Source organism: Telmatherina bonti (assembly GCF_933228915.1).
Source record: "Telmatherina bonti genome assembly, chromosome: 18".
NCBI classification, from domain to species: Eukaryota; Metazoa; Chordata; class Actinopteri; order Atheriniformes; family Telmatherinidae; genus Telmatherina; species Telmatherina bonti.
This window is the reverse complement of record NC_136616.1, coordinates 584,678-607,852: the sequence shown is the minus strand read 5'-3', so window position 1 is coordinate 607,852 and position 23,175 is coordinate 584,678. Positions and strand designations below refer to the sequence as shown.

At 51.4% G+C, this 23,175-nt stretch overlaps 1 protein-coding gene across 6 annotated transcripts in view; it reads left to right on the top strand.

The window, feature by feature from the left end:
- Positions 1-23,175, top strand: part of ablim2 (actin binding LIM protein family, member 2) — a 250,183-nt gene that overhangs the window by 179,701 nt on the left and 47,307 nt on the right. For 4 of the 6 annotated variants that reach the window (XM_079257457.1, XM_079257456.1, XM_079257455.1 and 1 more), the window contains 2 exons: positions 7,013-7,130; positions 7,218-7,505. In XM_079257457.1, coding sequence (XP_079113583.1) covers positions 7,013-7,130; positions 7,218-7,505 — 406 coding nt within the window. The remainder of the gene's footprint in view (positions 1-7,012; positions 7,131-7,217; positions 7,506-23,175) is intronic. The other 2 variants (XM_079257458.1, XM_079257459.1) reach the window with 1 other exon arrangement.

Genomic DNA, 23,175 nt, shown 5'->3' with positions numbered 1-23,175 from the left:
AGCATCCCGCTCCGTCAGGACCAATCAGTATCCCGCTCCGTCAGGACCAGTCAGTATCCCGCTCCGTCAGGACCAATCAGCATCCCGCTCCGTCAGGACCAATCAGTATCCCGCTCCGTCAGGACCAATCAGTATCCCGCTCCGTCAGGACCAGTCAGTATCCCGCTCCGTCAGGACCAATCAGCATCCCGCTCCGTCAGGACCAATCAGCATCCCGCTCCGTCAGGACCAATCAGTATCCCGCTCCGTCAGGACCAATCAGCATCCCGCTCCGTCAGGACCAATCAGCATCCCGCTCCGTCAGGACCAATCAGTATCCCGCTCCGTCAGGACCAGTCAGTATCCCGCTCCGTCAGGACCAATCAGCATCCCGCTCCGTCAGGACCAATCAGCATCCCGCTCCGTCAGGACCAATCAGTATCCCGCTCCGTCAGGACCAGTCAGTATCCCGCTCCGTCAGGACCAATCAGTATCCCGCTCCGTCAGGACCAATCAGCATCCCGCTCCGTCAGGACCAATCAGCATCCCGCTCCGTCAGGACCAATCAGTATCCCGCTCCGTCAGGACCAATCAGTATCCCGCTCCGTCAGGACCAGTCAGTATCCCGCTCCGTCAGGACCAATCAGCATCCCGCTCCGTCAGGACCAGTCAGCATCCCGCTCCGTCAGGACCAGTCAGTATCCCGCTCCGTCAGGACCAGTCAGTATCCCGCTCCGTCAGGACCAGTCAGTATCCCGCTCCGTCAGGACCAATCAGCATCCCGCTCCGTCAGGACCAGTCAGTATCCCGCTCCCTCAGGACCAATCAGCATCCCGCTCCGTCAGGACCAATCAGTATCCCGCTCCGTCAGGACCAGTCAGTATCCCGCTCCGTCAGGACCAATCAGTATCCCGCTCCGTCAGGACCAGTCAGCATCCCGCTCCGTCAGGACCAATCAGTATCCCGCTCCGTCAGGACCAGTCAGTATCCCGCTCCGTCAGGACCAGTCAGCATCCCGCTCCGTCAGGACCAGTCAGTATCCCGCTCCGTCAGGACCAATCAGTATCCCGCTCCGTCAGGACCAGTCAGTATCCCGCTCCGTCAGGACCAGTCAGCATCCCGCTCCGTCAGGACCAATCAGCATCCCGCTCCGTCAGGACCAATCAGCATCCCGCTCCGTCAGGACCAATCAGTATCAATCAGTATCCCGCTCCGTCAGGACCAATCAGTATCCCGCTCCGTCAGGACCAATCAGTATCCTGCTCCGTCAGGACCAATCAGTATCAATCAGTATCCCGCTCCGTCAGGACCAATCAGTATCCCGCTCCGTCAGGACCAATCAGTATCAATCAGTATCCCACTCCGTCAGGACCAATCAGTATCAATCAGTATCCCGCTCCGTCAGGACCAATCAGCATCCCGCTCCGTCAGGACCAGTCAGTATCCCGCTCCCTCAGGACCAATCAGCATCCCGCTCCGTCAGGACCAATCAGTATCCCGCTCCGTCAGGACCAGTCAGTATCCCGCTCCGTCAGGACCAATCAGTATCCCGCTCCGTCAGGACCAGTCAGCATCCCGCTCCGTCAGGACCAATCAGTATCCCGCTCCGTCAGGACCAGTCAGTATCCCGCTCCGTCAGGACCAGTCAGTATCCCGCTCCGTCAGGACCAGTCAGCATCCCGCTCCGTCAGGACCAGTCAGTATCCCGCTCCGTCAGGACCAATCAGTATCCCGCTCCGTCAGGACCAGTCAGTATCCCGCTCCGTCAGGACCAGTCAGCATCCCGCTCCGTCAGGACCAATCAGCATCCCGCTCCGTCAGGACCAATCAGCATCCCGCTCCGTCAGGACCAATCAGTATCAATCAGTATCCCGCTCCGTCAGGACCAATCAGTATCCCGCTCCGTCAGGACCAATCAGTATCCTGCTCCGTCAGGACCAATCAGTATCAATCAGTATCCCGCTCCGTCAGGACCAATCAGTATCCCGCTCCGTCAGGACCAATCAGTATCAATCAGTATCCCACTCCGTCAGGACCAATCAGTATCAATCAGTATCCCGCTCCGTCAGGACCAATCAGTATCCCGCTCCGTCAGGACCAATCAGTATCCTGCTCCGTCAGGACCAATCAGTATCCCGCTCCGTCAGGACCAATCAGTATCCCGCTCCATCAGGACCAATCAGCATCCCGCTCCGTCAGGACCAATCAGTATCCTGCTCCGTCAGGACCAATCAGCATCCCGCTCCGTCAGGACCAGTCAGTATCCCGCTCCGTCAGGAGCAATCAGCATCCCGCTCCGTCAGGACCAATCAGCATCCCGCTCCGTCAGGACCAATCAGTATCCCGCTCCGTCAGGACCAGTCAGTATCCCGCTCCGTCAGGACCAATCAGTATCCCGCTCCGTCAGGACCAATCAGCATCCCGCTCCGTCAGGACCAGTCAGCATCCCGCTCCGTCAGGACCAATCAGCATCCCGCTCCGTCAGGACCAATCAGCATCCCGCTCCGTCAGGACCAGTCAGTATCCCGCTCCGTCAAGACCAGTCAGTATCCCGCTCCGTCAGGACCAATCAGTATCCCGCTCCGTCAGGACCAATCAGCATCCCGCTCCGTCAGGACCAATCAGCATCCCGCTCCGTCAGGACCAGTCAGTATCCCGCTCCGTCAAGACCAGTCAGTATCCCGCTCCGTCAGGACCAATCAGTATCCCGCTCCGTCAGGACCAATCAGTATCCCGCTCCATCAGGACCAATCAGTATCCCGCTCCATCAGGACCAATCAGTATCCCGCTCCGTCAGGACCAGTCAGTATCCTGCTCCGTCAGGACCAATCAGTATCCCGCTCCGTCAGGACCAATCAGTATCCCGCTCCGTCAGGACCAATCAGCATCCTGCTCCGTCAGGACCAATCAGCATCCTGCTCCGTCAGGACCAATCAGCATCCCGCTCCGTCAGGACCAATCAGTATCCCGCTCCGTCAGGACCAATCAGTGTCAATCAGTATCCCGCTCCGTCAGGACCAATCAGTATCCCGCTCCGTCAGGACCAATCAGTATCCCGCTCCGTCAGGACCAATCAGTATCCCGCTCCGTCAGGACCAGTCAGCATCCCGCTCCGTCAGGACCAGTCAGTATCCCGCTCCGTCAGGACCAATCAGCATCACGCTCCGTCAGGACCAATCAGTATCCCGCTCCGTCAGGACCAATCAGCATCCCGCTCCGTCAGGACCAGTCAGCATCCCACTCCGTCAGGACCAGTCAGTATCCCGCTCCGTCAGGACCAATCAGTATCCTGCTCCGTCAAGACCAGTCAGTATCCTGCTCCGTCAGGACCAATCAGTATCCTGCTCCGTCAGGACCAATCAGTATCCTGCTCCGTCAGGACCAATCAGTATCCCGCTCTATCAAGACCAGTCAGTATCCTGCTCCGTCAGGACCAATCAGTATCCTGCTCCGTCAGGACCAATCAGTATCCTGCTCCGTCAGGACCAGTCAGTATCCCGCTCAGCAGGATAGCTGGGTGGTGCAGCAGGATAGCTGGGTGGTGCAGCAGGATAATTGGGTGGTGCAGCAGGATAGCTGGGTGGTGCAGCAGGATAGCTGGGTGGTGCAACAGGATCGCTGGGCGGTAAGCGGATAATCGGGTGGAGGAAGCAGGAGCAACGTGTTGCAACAGGTTTCATGTAAAAAGGAGCACCTTACAGAGGAAGAGTCTCTACCAACCTGCACCACGTTATGGTTTTGTTTCACCAGCGTTTATATAAATATTCATCATGTTTAACCAGAGATCTTCCCATCTGGTCCTTGACACCCCGTAGCGATTAGATGTTTCCCTGCTGCAACACACTTGACTTCTAAAGAGAAACCCAGCAGGTTATCTATCGTACCAGGTTAACCCTAATCCTACCGCGGTAACCCTAACCATACCAGATAACCCTGACCCTACCGGGGTAACCCTGACCATACCAGGTAACCCTAACCATACTAGTTAACCCTGACCATACCAGGTAACCCTAACCCTACCAAGTAACCCTAACCATACTAGTTAACCCTGACCATACCAGGTAACCCTAACCCTACCAAGTAACCCTAACCCTGACCATTCCAGGTAACCCTAACTCTACCGGGGTAACCCTGACCCTAACCATACCAGGTAACTCTAACCCTACCGGGGTAACCCTAACCATACCAGGTAACCCTGCCAGGGTAACCCTGACCATACCAGGTAACCCTGACCGTACCAGGTAACCCTAACCCTACCAGGTAACCCTGACCCTACCAGGTAACCCTAACTACCAGGTAACCCTGACCATACCAGGTAACCCTGACTCTACCAGGTAACCCTAACCCTACCAGGGTAACCCTGACCATACCAGGTAACCCTAACTACCAGGTAACCCTGACCATACCAGGTAACCCTGACTCTACCAGGTAACCCTAAACCTACCAGGGTAACCCTGACCCTGACCATTCCAGGTAACCCTAACCCTACCGGGGTACCCCTGACCATACCAGGTAACCCTAACCCTACCAGGGTAACCCTAACCATACCAGATAATCCTGATCCTACTGGGGTAACCCGGACCATACCAGGTAAGCCTAACCCTACCAGGGTACCCCTGACCATACCAGGTAACCCTAACCCTACCAGGGTACCCCTGACCATACCAGGTAACCCTGATCGTACCAGGTAACCAAAACCCTGACCATACCAGGTAACCCTGAGCGTACCAGGTAACCAAAACCCTGACCCTACCAGGGTACCCCTGACCCTGACCATACCAGGGTAACCCTAACCATACCAGATAATCCTGACCCTACCGGGGTAACCCTGACCATACCAGGTAACTCAACCGGGGTAACCCTGACCCTAACCATACCAGGTAACCCTAACCCTACCGGGGTAACCCTAACCATACCAGGTAACTCAACCGGGTTAACCCTGACCTTAACCATACCAGGTAACCCTAACCCTACCATGGTAACCCTGACCATACCAGGTAACCCTAACCCTACCAGGGTAACCCTGACCATACCAGGCAACCCTAACCCTACCGGGGTAACCCTGACCATACCAGGTAACCCTAACCCTACCAGGGTAACCCTGACCGTACCAGGTAACCCTAACCCTGACCATACAAGGTAACCCTGACCCTACCAGGATAGCCCTGACCCTGACCATACCAGGTAACCCTAACCCTACCAGGGTAACCCTAACCATACCAGATAATCCTGACCCTACCGGGGTAACCCAGACCATACCAGCTAACTCAACCAGGGTAACCCTGACCCTAACCATACCAGGTAACCCTAACACTACCAGGTAACCCTAACTCTACCAGGTAACCCTAAGCCTACCAGGGTAACCCTGATCATACCAGGCAACTCTAACCCTACCGGGGTAACCCTGACCATACCAGGTAACCCTAACCGTACCAGGTAACCCTAACCCTGACCATACCAGGTAACCCTAACCCTACCGGGGTACCCCTGACCATACCAGGTAACCCTAACCCTACCGAGGTAACCCTAACCCTAACCCTAACCCATACCTGGTAACTCATCTGGGGTAACCCTGACCTTAACCATACCAGGTAACCGTAACCCGACCAGGGTAACCCTAACCCGGACCATACCAGGTAACCCTGACCCTACCAGGGTACCCCTGACCCTGACCATACCAGGGTAACCCTAACCATACCAGATAATCCTGACCCTACCGGGGTAACCCTGACCATACCAGGTAACTCAACCAGGGTAACCCTGACCCTAACCATACCAGGTAACCCTAACCCTACCGGCGTAACCCTGACCGTACCAGGTAACCCTGACCATACCAGGTAACCCTAACCCTACCAGGTAACCCTGACCATACTAGGTAACCCTAACTCTACCAGGTAACCCTAACCCTACCAGGGTAACCCTGACCGTACCAGGTAACCCTAACTCTACCAGGTAACCCTGATCATACCAGGCAACCCTAACCCTACCGGGGTAACCCTGACCGTACCAGGTAACCCTAGCCCTGACCATACGAGGTAACCCTAACCGTACCAGGGTAACCCTAACCCTGACCATACCAGGTAGCCCTAACCCTACCGGGTTACCCCTGACCATACCAGGTAACCCTAACCCTACCAGGGTAACCCTGATCATACCAGGCAAGCCTAACCCTACCAGGGTAACCCTGACCGTACCAGGTAACCCTAGCCATGACCATACCAGGTAACCCTAACCGTACCGGGTAACCCTAACACTGACCATACCAGGTAACCCTAACCCTACCGGGTTACCCCTGACCATACCAGGTAACCCTAACCCTACCAGGGTAACCCTGATCATACCAGGCAACCCTAACCCTACCGGGGTAACCCTGACCGTACCAGGTAACCCTAGGCATGACCATACCAGGTAACCCTAACCATACCAGGTAACCCTAACCCTGACCACACCAGGTAACCCTAACCCTACCAGGGTAACTCTAACCATACCAGATAATCCTGACCCCACCGGGGTAACCTGACCATACCAGGTAACCCTAACCCTACCGGGGTACCCCTGACCATACCAGGTAACTCAACCTGGGTAACCCTGACCCTAACCATACCAGGTAACCCTAACCCTACCGGGGTAACCCTAATCATACCAGGTAACTCAACCGGGGTAACCCTGACCATAACCATACCAGGTAACCCTAACCCTACCGGGGTAACCCTAACCATACCAGGTAACTCAACCGGGGTAACCCTGACCGTACCAGGTAACCCTAACCCTACCGGGGTAACCCTAACCATACCAGGTAACTCAACCGGGAAACCCTGACCGTACCAGGTAACCCTAACCATACCAGGGGTAACCCTAACCATAACCCTACTCTGACATTTTTCACCACATGTAGACACTGAAAACTCACAGAAACATGAATCCATATCGCTGGTTTTATCCAAACTTTTCTCAGATGCCATTTGTCCTGCAGTTTCACCCTGAATCCTGTGGGATTAACCAACTTCCCTCCTCCATGTGCTTGTGTAACCAGGGCGATGGTGATAAGTCCCCCCGCCTGCGGAGGCCCTCCAGTCCCAGTTCCAACAGCTCCGTGGGGGGCTATGGGCGGTACACCCCATCCCGTTCCCCCCAGAACTACAGCCGAGCAGGTACCAGCCACACACCCACAAAACACCCAACATTTTCTGGATTATTTCAACAAAAATATGATTTATGTGATCTGATTGGACATCCAGGCCCAGAAGCTCACATTGGTGGTAGACACCCCATCCAAGCCCATCACTCCACCTCTCTCCCTTCACCTCCAACCATCATGGTTGGAGTAAAGTCCCTGTCCAGCTGGGCCAGGGATTCCTCCTCCCTCCCCGTGAATAATTCTGGTGGTGCTGAGGGGAGTGGTGGCGGTGGTGCTATCGGCAAGTACTCACCTACACCACCAGGTGGCAGTGCAGGCTTGTCTTTACAGCTGAACCCCACCACTCTGGCCATGCTGCAGCAGCACAACTACATCCCATACTTCAGAGGTACCAAGGCACATCTGGGACCAGTATGGACATAGAGTTGCTGGGATTGTTGCTGCTTGCAGTTCCTGGAGGTGGAAACAGAGCTGCTGAAGAGCTACTGCTGAAAATAGGATCCAAAACACTTAAAAGTGAGCTTTCAGTGTGTTTCCCAAACAAAAAGAAGAGTGGAAGCAATAAATGTCTTGAAAACCAATACCGAGGCGGGATTCAGCACAGCAGCAACATTCCTGTCCACTCTGAACTTGTCGCATCTGAAGGTCCTGCAGAGTGGAGTGATATGAGCACTGAATTGACTTGGCATGAGCTGTGCTTAATCATGTGTTGGAAACTCTTCTTCTGAGGGTCCCTCAGTTCCCTCAGGGTCCCTTAGTCCGTAAACTCCAGAGTCCTCTCGGGAAGCAGCTCTGTTTTGTAACCACAATGCATTGATTCCTGAACTAAAGCCATGAAACTGCTGTTCGTCACCATGTCCCTGACCTCCGGAGTGACCCTGTAAACCTTGTCCAACAAACACCCAGTGCTTCATCTTCTCCCCCACCCCGTAGGGTTCAAACAGGACCCCCTCCCTGATCCTTACCGTAGGACATCACTGCATCTCAGTTTACGTCCTCCTAACGGTAAAGACAACAGCAGTCTTTCTCTTCTCTGTGTCCCCCCTCCCCGCCGGTTAGCAGGTTTTGTGATGTGGTTGTCCGGTACCGTGGTGTCGTTGAGTTTCATGGGGTGTGTTCAGGTACATTCGGACGAACATTCTCACTGCTTGCCCTGTTTGCCTGTGTGTGTGCTTGTTGTCGTGCATGGTTCCATCTTGATGTAGACCTGCGTGTGACCCTAATACATTTGGTATTCGTTGATCCAGTTTTTTGTCTGCCTTTGACTTATAATCTCCTCTGTTGTTTTTCCTGAATGATGAGCTCCCTGTCATGTATCGACTCGAACGCCATGCGGTTCAGCTGCTTTTCAGAGCAGACGGACAGCCTGCAGCAGGACGGAAGGACAGGAAACTGTCTGCTTTGTGATCGGACGATTTCATTTGTCATCGTCCAATCAGGACGTTGTAAATACAGGGCCAGCCATCCCTACCTGCAACTTCAGAGTCTTGCATGCCTGGGAGAAGATTTTTTAAAAAGAACTATTTTCTTACATAACAAATCTTCTTTGCAAGCATGAATTCCTGCAGATGTCTTAGAGGATGACAAACCTGGATTTACGTTCTCACGGCTCTTCACCCTAACGCCCCTGCACCCAAAGGGTTCATTTCTTTGTGGATTTCTTTTCAGTTACCCTTCATGAAGCACAGAACAAAATACTTACCAGTTAGTATGCTAGTAAAACTGTAGAAGTAAAAGTGCAAGTGACTATCAGCATCAAACGGAGCTGCTGACAGCAGCTCCATGTGACCTGAAGAGAGCAGCAGGATGACAGGTCTAAGGCTCGTCCGTCACACATGAGCAACACAAGAAACTTCATGTTGCTCTTTTGCCCCTTATTCTGACAAAGGCAGTAAAAGGAAAATATGTGCAAATAATTTTTATGTATTTATTTTACATTTTGTTAAGGGATAGATAAAGACTTGAAGTAAGAAAAATTGACTTTTTTGCCCCTTTATTTGGATCAGATGTTGAAGGGCTAAAGTTAAACAGGAGGTTTGCAAGCGTAGATCCAAAACGCCAACTTTTTCCCTAACTGCTCAGGCCAGTTCAGGGTCGCAGGAAGCTGGAGTCTGTCCCAGCAGTAACTGGGCGAGAGGCAGGGACACCTGGACAGGTTGGTAGTCCATCGCAGAGCCACACAGGGAGACAAACAACCACACAATCACTCCTACAGAGTGTAACCAGTTTAACTAACATCTTGTCGGACGGTGTGAGGCAGGCAGAGTACCTTGGGAGAACCCAGGCATACAGGGGTAAAACATGCAAAATGCAACCTCACTCTCCACCGAGCCGAGGGTTGAACCAGTGACCTACTGAGAGGCCAGAGTGCAAAGACCACTGGGCAGCTCCGATCCAAAACTCCTTCCCAGTTGTCTGTTGACATTTAAAGACCATGAAAACCGGAGATATGATGTTTCTTTATTTGATTACAGAAGAATATTCAGCTTCAATTTAAAGATTTCACGTTACTTACTACACCATTATAAACACCACAGTATGCAGACTACCACGATACACACCACCAGTATGCAGACCACCACGATACACACCACCAGTATGCAGACCACCACGATACACACCACCAGTATGCAGACCACCACGATACACACCACCAGTATGCAGACTACCATTATACACACCACCAGTATGCAGACTACCATTATACACACCACCAGTATGCAGACTACCATTATACACACCACCAGTATGCAGACCACCACGATACACACCACCAGTATGCAGACTACCATTATACACACCACCAGTATGCAGACCACCACGATACACACCACCAGTATGCAGACCACCACGATACACACCACCAGTATGCAGACCACCACGATACACACCACCAGTATGCAGACCACCATTATACACACCACCAGTATGCAGACCACCATTATACACACCACCAGTATGCAGACTACCATTATACACACCACCAGTATGCAGACTACCATTATACACACCACCAGTATGCAGACCACCATTATACACACCACCAGTATGCAGACTACCATTATACACACCACCAGTATGCAGACTACCATTATACACACCACCAGTATGCAGACCACCACGATACACACCACCAGTATGCAGACCACCATTATACACACCACCAGTATGCAGACCACCACGATACACACCACCAGTATGCAGACTACCATTATACACACCACCAGTATGCAGACTACCATGATACACACCACCAGTATGCAGACCACCATTATACACACCACCAGTATGCAGACTACCATGATACACACCACCAGTATGCAGACCACCATTATACACACCACCAGTATGCAGACCACCACGATACACACCACCAGTATGCAGACCACCACGATACACACCACCAGTATGCAGACTACCATTATACACACCACCAGTATGCAGACCACCACGATACACACCACCAGTATGCAGACCACCACGATACACACCACCAGTATGCAGACCACCACGATACACACCACCAGTATGCAGACCACCAGTATGCAGACCACAGTATGCAGACCACCACGATACACACCACCAGTATGCAGACCACCAGTATGCAGACCACCAGTATACACACCACCAGTATGCAGACCACAGTATGCAGACCACAACGATACACACCACCAGTATGCAGACCACCAGTATGCAGACCACAGTATGCAGACCACCACGATACACACCACCAGTATGCAGACCACCACGATACACACCACCAGTATGCAGACCACCACGATACACACCACCAGTATGCAGACCACAGTATGCAGACCACCACGATACACACCACCAGTATGCAGACCACCACGATACACACCACCAGTATGCAGACCACCAGTATGCAGACCACCACGATACACACCACCAGTATGCAGACCACCAGTATGCAGACCACCAGTATACACACCACCAGTATGCAGACCACAGTATGCAGACCACCACGATACACACCACCAGTATGCAGACCACCAGTATGCAGACCACCACGATACACACCACCAGTATGCAGACCACCACGATACACACCACCAGTATGCAGACCACCAGTATGCAGACCACCACGATACACACCACCAGTATGCAGACCACCAGTATGCAGACCACCAGTATGCAGACCACCACGATACACACCACCAGTATGCAGACCACAGTATGCAGACCACCACGATACACACCACCAGTATGCAGACCACCACGATACACACCACCAGTATGCAGACTACCATTATACACACCACCACGATACACACCACCAGTATGCAGACCACCACGATACACACCACCACGATACACACCACCAGTATGCAGACCACCAGTATACACACCACCAGTATGCAGACCACCACGATACACACCACCACGATACACACCATCAGTATGCAGACCACCACGATACACACCACCAGTATGCAGACCACCAGTATACACACCACCAGTATGCAGACCACCACGATACACACCACCACGATACACACCACCAGTATGCAGACCAACACGATACACACCACCAGTATGCAGACCACCACGATACACACCATCAGTATGCAGACCACCACGATACACACCACCAGTATGCAGACCACCACGATACACACCACCAGTATGCAGACCACCATTATACACACCACCAGTATGCAGACCACCACGATACACACCACCACGATACACACCACCAGTATGCAGACCACCAGTATGCAGACCACCAGTATGCAGACCACCAGTATGCAGACTACCAGTATACACACCACCAGTATGCAGACCACCAGTATACACACCACCAGCATACACACCACCAGTATGCAGACCACCAGTATACACACCACCAGTATGCAGACCACCAGTATGCAGACCACCACTATACACACCACCAGTATGCAGACTACCACTATACACACCACCAGTATGCAGACCACCAGTATGCAGACCACCAGTTTGCAGACCACCAGTATGCAGACCACCAGTATACACACCACCAGCATGCAGACCACCAGTATGCAGACCACCAGTATACACACCACCAGTATGCAGACCACCAGTATACACACCACCAGTATACACACCACCAATATACACACCACCAGTATGCAGACTACCAGTATACACACCACCAGCATACACACCACCAGTATGCAGACCACCAGTATACACACCACCAGTATGCAGACCACCAGTATGCAGACCACCAGTATACACACCACCAGTATGCAGACCACCAGTATGCAGACTACCAGTATGCAGACTACCAGTATGCAGACCACCAGTATGCAGACCACCAGTATGCAGACTACCAGTATGCAGACCACCAGTATGCAGAGTACCAGTATGCAGACCACCAGTATGCAGACCACCAGTATGCAGACCACCAGTATACAGACTACCAGTATGCAGACTACCAGTATGCAGACCACCAGTATGCAGACTACCAGTATGCAGACTACCAGTATGCAGACTACCAGTATGCAGACCACCAGTATGCAGACTACCAGTATGCAGACCACCAGTATGCAGACTACCAGTATGCAGACCACCAGTATGCAGACCACCAGTATGCAGACCACCAGTATACAGACTACCAGTATGCAGACTACCAGTATGCAGACTACCAGTATGCAGACCACCAGTATGCAGACCACCAGTATGCAGACTACCAGTTTGCAGAGTACCAGTATGCAGACCACCAGTATGCAGACCACAAGTATGCAGACTACCAGTATGCAGACTACCAGTATGCAGACTACCACTATACACACCACCAGTATGCAGACTACCAGTATGCAGACTACCAGTATGCAGACCACCAGTATGCAGACTACCAGTATGCAGACTACCAGTATACAGACCACCAGTATACAGACCACCACTATACACACCACCAGTATGCAGACCACCAGTATGCAGACCACCAGTACGTAGACCATCAGTATGCAGACCATCAGTACGTAGACCACCAGTACGTATACCACCAGTACATAGACCACCAGTGCGTAGACCATCAGTACGTATACCACCACTACGTAGATCACCAGTATGCAGACCACCAGTATGCAGACCACCTGTACGTATATCATCAAGACGTAGATCACCAGTATGCAGACCACCAGTACGCACACCACCATTACATAGACCACCAGTACATAGACCACCAGTACACAGACCAGGTAAAGGTCTTTGAGGGAAACCTGACGCTGGACTTTGAGCCAGCTGCTTTGATCCAACATGGCTGTTTATGTTCTGCTGTACCATCAGGTTATGAACATGTAATTCTGTCACATTTGGATGATGAATGTAGAGTTCAGCATGGAGTGTGTCCAGGTTTGATCCGTACCGTGGATGATGAATGTAGAATTCAGGATGGAGTGTGTCTGGGGTTGATCAGTACCGTGGATGATGAATGTAGAATTCAGGATGGAGTGTGTCCGGGTTTGATCAGTACCGTGGATGATGAATGTAGAGTCCAGGATGGAGTGTGTCCGGGATTGATCCATACCGTGGATGATGGGTGTATAGTCCAGGATGGAGTGTGTCCAGGTTTGATCCATACCATGGATGATGGGTGTATAGTCCAGGATGGAGTGTGTCCGGGTTTGATCCATACCGTGGATGATGGGTGTATAGTCCAGGATGGAGTGTGTCCGGGTTTGATCTGTACTGTGGATGATGGGTTTACAGTCCAGGATGGAGTGAGTCCGGGTTTGATCCATACCTTGGATGATAGGTTTAGAGTCCAGGATGGAGTGTGTCCGGGTTTGATCCATACCTTGGATGATGGGTTTAGAGTCCAGGATGGAGTGAGTCCAGGTTTGATCCATACCGTGGATGATGGGTGTATAGTCCAGGATGGAGTGTGTCCAGGTTTGATCCATACCATGGATGATGGGTGTATAGTCCAGGATGGTGTGTGTCCGGGTTTGATCCATACCGTGGATGATGGGTGTATAGTCCAGGATGGAGTGTGTCCGGGTTTGATCTGTACTGTGGATGATGGGTTTAGAGTCCAGGATTGAGTGAGTCCGGGTTTGATCCATACCATGGATGATGGGTGTATAGTCCAGGATGGAGTGTGTCCGGGTTTGATCTGTACCATGGATGATGGGTTTAGAGTCCAGGATGGAGTGAGTCCGGGTTTGATCTGTACCGTGGATGATGGGTTTAGAGTCCAGGATGGAGTGAGTCCGGGTTTGATCCATACCGTGGATGATGGGTTTAGAGTCCAGGATGGAGTGAGTCCGGGTTTGATCCGTACCGTGGATGATGGGTGTATAGTCCAGGATGGAGTGTGTCCGGGTTTGATCCGTACCGTGGATGATGGGTTTACAGTCCAGGATGGAGTGTGTCCGGGTTTGATCCATACTGTGGATGATGGGTTTTGAGTCCAGGATGGAGTGAGTCCGGGTTTGATCCATACCGTGGATGATGGGTGTATAGTCCAGGATGGAGTGAGTCCGGGTTTGATCCATACCATGGATGATGGGTGTATAGTCCAGGATGGAGTGTGTCTGGGTTTGATCCGTACCGTGGATGATGGGTTTAGAGTCCAGGATGGAGTGAGTCCGGGTTTGATCTGTACCGTGGATGATGGGTGTATAGTCCAGGATGGAGTGTGTCCGGGTTTGATCCGTACTGTGGATGATGGGTTTAGAGTCCAGGATGGAGTGAGTAAGGGTTTGATCTGTACTGTGGATGATGGGTTTAGAGTCCAGGATTGAGTGAGTCCGGGTTTGATCCATTCCGTGGATGATGGGTTTAGAGTCCAGGATGGAGTGAGTCCGGGTTTGATCCATACCTTGGATGATGGGTTTAGAGTCCAGGATTGAGTGAGTCCGGGTTTGATCCATACCGTGGATGATGGGTTTAGAGTCCAGGATGGAGTGAGTCCGGGTTTGATCCATACCGTGGATGATGGGTGTATAGTCCAGGATGGAGTGTGTCCGGGTTTGATCCGTACCGTGGATGATGGGTTTAGAGTCCAGGATGGAGTGAGTCCGGGTTTGATCCATACCGTGGATGATGGGTGTATAGTCCAGGATGGAGTGAGTCCGGGTTTGATCCATACCATGGATGATGGGTGTATAGTCCAGGATGGAGTGAGTCCGGGTTTGATCCATACCATGGATGATGGGTGTATTGTCCAGGATGGAGTGTGTCCGGGTTTGATCTGTACTGTGGATGATGGGTTTAGAGTCCAGGATGGAGTGAGTCCGAGTTTGATCCATACCGTGGATGATGGGTGTATTGTCCAGGATGGAGTGTGTTCGGGTTTGATCTGTACTGTGGATGATGGGTTTAGAGTCCACGATGGAGTGAGTCCGAGTTTGATCTGTACTGTGGATGATGGGTTTAGAGTCCAGGATGGAGTGAGTCCGGGTTTGATCTGTACTGTGGATGATGGGTTTAGAGTCCAGGATTGAGTGAGTCCGGGTTTGATCCATACCGTGGATGATGGGTTTAGAGTCCAGGATGGAGTGAGTCCGGGTTTGACCCGTACCTTGGATGATGGGTTTAGAGTCCAGGATGGAATGAGTCCGGGTTTGATCCATACCGTGGATGATGGGTGTATAGTCCAGGATGGAGTGTGTCCAGGTTTGATCCATACCGTGGATGATGGGTGTATAGTCCAGGATGGAGTGTGTCCGGGTTTGATCTGTACTGTGGATGATGGGTTTAGAGTCCAGGATGGAGTGAGTCCGAGTTTGATCTGTACTGTGGATGATGGGTTTCGAGTCCAGGATGGAGTGAGTCCGGGTTTGATCCATACCGTGGATCATGGGTTTAGAGTCCAGGATGGAGTGAGTCCGGGTTTGATCCGTACCGTGGATGATGGGTGTATAGTCCAGGATTGAGTGTGTCCGGGTTTGATCCGTACCGTGGATGATGGGTTTAGAGTCCAGGATGGAGTGAGTCCGGGTTTGATCCGTACCGTGGATGATGGGTTTACAGTCCAGGATGGAGTGTGTCCGGGTTTGATCCGTACCGTGGATGATGGGTTTAGAGTCCAGGATGGAGTGAGTCCGGGTTTGATCCATACCGTGGATGATGGGTTTAGAGTCCAGGATGGAGTGAGTCCGGGTTTGATCCATACCATGGATGATGGGTGTATAGTCCAGGATGGAGTGTGTCCGGGTTTGATCTGTACTGTGGATGATGGTTTTAGAGTCCAGGATGGAGTGAGTCCGAGTTTGATCCATACCGTGGATGATGGGTGTATTGTCCAGGATGGAGTGTGTCCGGGTTTGATCTGTACTGTGGATGATGGGTTTAGAGTCCAGGATGGAGTGAGTCCGAGTTTGATCTGTACTGTGGATGATGGGTTTAGAGTCCAGGATGGAGTGAGTCCGGGTTTGATCTGTACTGTGGATGATGGGTTTAGAGTCCAGGATTGAGTGAGTCCGGGTTTGATCCATACCGTGGATGATGGGTTTAGAGTTCAGGATGGAGTGAGTCCGGGTTTGACCCGTACCTTGGATGATGGGTTTAGAGTCCAGGATGGAATGAGTCCGGGTTTGATCCATACCGTGGATGATGGGTGTATAGTCCAGGATGGAGTGTTTCCAGGTTTGATCCATACCATGGATGATGGGTGTATAGTCCAGGATGGAGTGTGTCCAGGTTTGATCCATACCGTGGATGATGGGTGTATAGTCCAGGATGGAGTGTGTCCGGGTTTGATCTGTACTGTGGATGATGGGTTTAGAGTCCAGGATTGAGTGAGTCCGAGTTTGATCTGTACTGTGGATGATGGGTTTAGTGTCCAGGATGGAGTGAGTCCGGGTTTGATCTGTACTGTGGATGATGGGTTTAGAGTCAAGGATGGAGTGAGTCCGGGTTTGATCCGTACCGTGGATGATGGGTGTATAGTCCAGGATGGAGTGTGTCCGGGTTTGATCTGTACCGTGGATGATGGGTTTAGAGTCCAGGATGGAGTGAGTAAGGGTTTGATCCATACCGTGGATGATGGGTGTATTGTCCAGGATGGAGTGTGTCCGGGTTTGAACTGTACTGTGGATGATGGGTTTAGAGTCCAGGATGGAGTGAGTCCGAGTTTGATCCATACCGTGGATGATGGGTGTATTGTCCAGGATGGAGTGTGTCCGGGTTTGATCTGTACTGTGGATGATGGGTTTATTGTCCAGGATGGAGTGAGTCCGAGTTTGATCTGTACTGTGGATGATGGGTTTAGAGTCCAGGATGGAGTGAGTCCGGGTTTGATCTGTACTGTGGATGATGGGTTTAGAGTCCAGGATTGAGTGAGTCCGGGTTTGATCTGTACTGTGGATGATGGGTGTATAGTCCAGGATGGAGTGTGTCCGGGTTTGATCTGTACTGTGGATGATGGGTTTAGAGTCCAGGATGGAGTGAGTAAGGGTTTGATCTGTACTGTGGATGATGGGTTTAGAGTCCAGGATGGAGTGAGTCCGGGTTTGCTTCATACCATCGATGATGGGTTTAGAGTCCAGGATGGAGTGAGTCCGGGTTTGATCCATACCATGGATGATGGGTGTATAGTCCAGGATGGAGTGTGTCCGGGTTTGATCCGTACCGTGGATGATGGGTTTAGAGTCCAGGATGGAATGAGTCCGGGTTTGATCCATACTGTAGATGATGGATTTAGAGTCCAGGATGGAGTGAATCCGGGTTTGATCCATACCGTGGATGATGGGTGTATAGTCCAGGATGGAGTGAGTAAGGGTTTGATCCATTCCGTGGATGATGGGTTTAGAGTCCAGGATGGAGTGAGTAAGGGTTTGATCCATTCCGTGGATGATGGGTTTAGAGTCCAGGATGGAGTGTGTCCGGGTTTGATCTGTACTGTGGATGATGGTTTTAGAGTCCAGGATGGAGTGAGTCCGAGTTTGATCCATACCGTGGATGATGGGTGTATTGTCCAGGATGGAGTGTGTCCGGGTTTGATCTGTACTGTGGATGATGGGTTTAGAGTCCAGGATGGAGTGAGTCCGAGTTTGATCTGTACTGTGGATGATGGGTTTAGAGTCCAGGATGGAGTGAGTCCGGGTTTGATCTGTACTGTGGATGATGGGTTTAGAGTCCAGGATTGAGTGAGTCCGGGTTTGATCCATACCGTGGATGATGGGTTTAGAGTCCAGGATGGAGTGAGTCCGGGTTTGACCCGTACCTTGGATGATGGGTTTAGAGTCCAGCATGGAATGAGTCCGGGTTTGATCCATACCATGGATGATGGGTGTATAGTCCAGGATGGAGTGTTTCCATGTTTGATCCATACCATGGATGATGGGTGTATAGTCCAGGATGGAGTGTGTCCAGGTTTGATCCATACCGTGGATGATGGGTGTATAGTCCAGGATGGAGTGTGTCCGGGTTTGATCTGTACTGTGGATGATGGGTTTAGAGTCCAGGATTGAGTGTGTCCGAGTTTGATCTGTACTGTGGATGATGGGTTTAGTGTCCAGGATGGAGTGAGTCCGGGTTTGATCTGTACTGTGGATGATGGGTTTAGAGTCAAGGATGGAGTGAGTCCGGGTTTGATCCGTACCGTGGATGATGGGTGTATAGTCCAGGATGGAGTGTGTCCGGGTTTGATCTGTACCGTGGATGATGGGTTTAGAGTCCAGGATGGAGTGAGTAAGGGTTTGATCCATACCGTGGATGATGGGTGTATTGTCCAGGATGGAGTGTGTCCGGGTTTGATCTGTACTGTGGATGATGGGTTTAGAGTCCAGGATGGAGTGAGTCCGAGTTTGATCCATACCGTGGATGATGGGTGTATTGTCCAGGATGGAGTGTGTCCGGGTTTGATCTGTACTGTGGATGATGGGTTTAGAGTCCAGGATGGAGTGAGTCCGAGTTTGATCTGTACTGTGGATGATGGGTTTAGAGTCCAGGATGGAGTGAGTCCGGGTTTGATCTGTACTGTGGATGATGGGTTTAGAGTCCAGGATTGAGTGAGTCCGGGTTTGATCTGTACTGTGGATGATGGGTGTATAGTCCAGGATGGAGTGTGTCCGGGTTTGAACTGTACTGTGGATGATGGGTTTAGAGTCCAGGATGGAGTGAGTAAGGGTTTGATCTGTACTGTGGATGATGGGTTTAGAGTCCAGGATGGAGTGAGTCCGGGTTTGCTTCATACCATCGATGATGGGTTTAGAGTCCAGGATGGAGTGAGTCCGGGTTTGATCCATACCATGGATGATGGGTGTATAGTCCAGGATGGAGTGTGTCCGGGTTTTATCCGTACCGTGGATGATGGGTTTAGAGTCCAGGATGGAATGAGTCCGGGTTTGATCCATACTGTAGATGATGGATTTAGAGTCCAGGATGGAGTGAATCCGGGTTTGATCCATACCGTGGATGATGGGTGTATAGTCCAGGATGGAGTGAGTCCGGGTTTGATCCATACCATGGATGATGGGTGTATAGTCCAGGATGGAGTGTGTCCGGGTTTGATCCATACCGTGGATGATGGGTGTATAGTCCAGGATGGAGTGTGTCCGGGTTTGACCTGTACCGTGGATGATGGGTTTAGAGTCCAGGATGGAGTGAGTAAGGGTTTGATCTGTACTGTGGATGATGGGTTTAGAGTCCAGGATTGAGTGAGTCCGGGTTTGATCCATACCATGGATGATGGGTTTAGAGTCCAGGATGGAGTGAGTCCGGGTTTGATCCGTACCGTGGATGATGGGTGTATAGTCCAGGATGGAGTGTGTCCGGGTTTGATCCGTTCCGTGGATGATGGTTTTAGAGTCCAGGATTGAGTGAGTCCGGGTTTGATCCATACCGTGGATGATGGGTGTATAATCCAGGATGGAGTGTGTCCAGGTTTGATCCATACCATGGATGATGGGTGTATAGTCCAGGATGGAGTGTGTCCGGGTTTGATCCATACCGTGGATGATGGGTGTATAGTCCAGGATGGAGTGTGTTCCGGTTTGATCTGTACTGTGGATGATGGGTTTAGAGTCCAGGATGGAGTGAGTCCGGGTTTGATCCGTACCGTGGATGATGGGTGTATAGTCCAGGATGGAGTGTGTCCGGGTTTGATCCGTACCGTGGATGATGGGTTTAGAGTCCAGGATGGAGTGAGTTCGGGTTTGATCCATACCGTGGATGATGGGTTTACAGTCCAGGATGGAGTGTGTCCGGGTTTGATCTGTACTGTGGATGATGGGTTTTGAGTCCAGCATGGAGTGTGTCGGGGTTCGATCTGTACCCTGGATGATGGGTTTAGAGTCCAGGATGGAGTGAGTAAGGGTTTGATCCATTCCGTGGATGATGGGTTTAGAGTCCAGGATGGAGTGAGTCCGGGTTTGATCCATACCGTGGATGATGGGTGTATAGTCCAGGATGGAGTGTGTCCGGGTTTGATCTGTACTGTGGATGATGGGTTTAGAGTCCAGGATGGAGTGAGTAAGGGTTTGATCTGTACTGTGGATGATGGGTTTAGAGTCCAGGATGGAGTGAGTCCGGGTTTGATCTGTACTGTGGATGATGGGTTTAGAGTCCAGGATGGAGTGAGTCCGGGTTTGATCTGTACCGTGGATGATGGGTGTATAGTCCAGGATGGAGTGTGTCCGGGTTTGATCCGTACCGTGGATGATGGGTTTAGAGTCCAGGATGGAGTGAGTCCGGGTTTGATCCATACCATGGATGATGGGTGTATTGTCCAGGATGGAGTGTGTCCGGGTTTGATCTGTACTGTGGATGATGGTTTTAGAGTCCAGGATGGAGTGAGTCCGAGTTTGATCCATACCGTGGATGATGGGTGTATTGTCCAGGATGGAGTGTGTCCGGGTTTGATCTGTACTGTGGATGATGGGTTTAGAGTCCAGGATGGAGTGAGTCCGAGTTTGATCTGTACTGTGGATGATGGGTTTAGAGTCCAGGATGGAGTGAGTCCGGGTTTGATCTGTACTGTGGATGATGGGTTTAGAGTCCAGGATTGAGTGAGTCCGGGTTTGATCCATACCGTGGATGATGGGTTTAGAGTCCAGGATGGAGTGAGTCCGGGTTTGACCCGTACCTTGGATGATGGGTTTAGAGTCCAGGATGGAATAAGTCCGGGTTTGATCCATACCATGGATGATGGGTGTATAGTCCAGGATGGAGTGTTTCCAGGTTTGATCCATACCATGGATGATGGGTGTATAGTCCAGGATGGAGTGTGTCCAGGTTTGATCCATACCGTGGATGATGGGTGTATAGTCCAGGATGGAGTGTGTCCGGGTTTGATCTGTACTGTGGATGATGGGTTTAGAGTCCAGGATTGAGTGAGTCCGAGTTTGATCTGTACTGTGGATGATGGGTTTAGTGTCCAGGATGGAGTGAGTCCGGGTTTGATCTGTACTGTGGATGATGGGTTTAGAGTCAAGGATGGAGTGAGTCCGGGTTTGATCCGTACCGTGGATGATGGGTGTATAGTCCAGGATGGAGTGTGTCCGGGTTTGATCTGTACCGTGGATGATGGGTTTAGAGTCCAGGATGGAGTGAGTAAGGGTTTGATCCATACCGTGGATGATGGGTGTATTGTCCAGGATGGAGTGTGTCCGGGTTTGATCTGTACTGTGGATGATGGGTTTAGAGTCCAGGATGGAGTGAGTCCGAGTTTGATCCATACCCTGGATGATGGGTGTATTGTCCAGGATGGAGTGTGTCCGGGTTTGATCTGTACTGTGGATGATGGGTTTAGAGTCCAGGATGGAGTGAGTCCGAGTTTGATCTGTACTGTGGATGATGGGTTTAGAGTCCAGGATGGAGTGAGTCCGGGTTTGATCTGTACTGTGGATGATGGGTTTAGAGTCCAGGATTGAGTGAGTCCGGGTTTGATCTGTACTGTGGATGATGGGTGTATAGTCCAGGATGGAGTGTGTCCGGGTTTGAACTGTACTGTGGATGATGGGTTTAGAGTCCAGGATGGAGTGAGTAAGGGTTTGATCTGTACTGTGGATGATGGGTTTAGAGTCCAGGATGGAGTGAGTCCGGGTTTGCTTCATACCATCGATGATGGGTTTAGAGTCCAGGATGGAGTGAGTCCGGGTTTGATCCATACCATGGATGATGGGTGTATAGTCCAGGATGGAGTGTGTCCGGGTTATATCCGTACCGTGGATGATGGGTTTAGAGTCCAGGATGGAATGAGTCCGGGTTTGATCCATACTGTAGATGATGGATTTAGAGTCCAGGATGGAGTGAATCCGGGTTTGATCCATACCGTGGATGATGGGTGTATAGTCCAGGATGGAGTGAGTCCGGGTTTGATCCATACCATGGATGATGGGTGTATAGTCCAGGATGGAGTGTGTCCGGGTTTGATCCATACCGTGGATGATGGGTGTATAGTCCAGGATGGAGTGAGTAAGGGTTTGATCTGTACTGTGGATGATGGGTTTAGAGTCCAGGATTGAGTGAGTCCGGGTTTGACCTGTACCGTGGATGATGGGTTTAGAGTCCAGGATGGAGTGAGTAAGGGTTTGATCTGTACTGTGGATGATGGGTTTAGAGTCCAGGATTGAGTGAGTCCGGGTTTGATCCATACCATGGATGATGGGTTTAGAGTCCAGGATGGAGTGAGTCCGGGTTTGATCCGTACCGTGGATGATGGGTGTATAGTCCAGGATGGAGTGTGTCCGGGTTTGATCCGTTCCGTGGATGATGGTTTTAGAGTCCAGGATTGAGTGAGTCCGGGTTTGATCCATACCGTGGATGATGGGTGTATAATCCAGGATGGAGTGTGTCCAGGTTTGATCCATACCATGGATGATGGGTGTATAGTCCAGGATGGAGTGTGTCCGGGTTTGATCCATACCGTGGATGATGGGTGTATAGTCCAGGATGGAGTGTGTTCCGGTTTGATCTGTACTGTGGATGATGGGTTTAGAGTCCAGGATGGAGTGAGTCCGGGTTTGATCCGTACCGTGGATGATGGGTGTATAGTCCAGGATGGAGTGTGTCCGGGTTTGATCCGTACCGTGGATGATGGGTTTAGAGTCCAGGATGGAGTGAGTTCGGGTTTGATCCATACCGTGGATGATGGGTTTACAGTC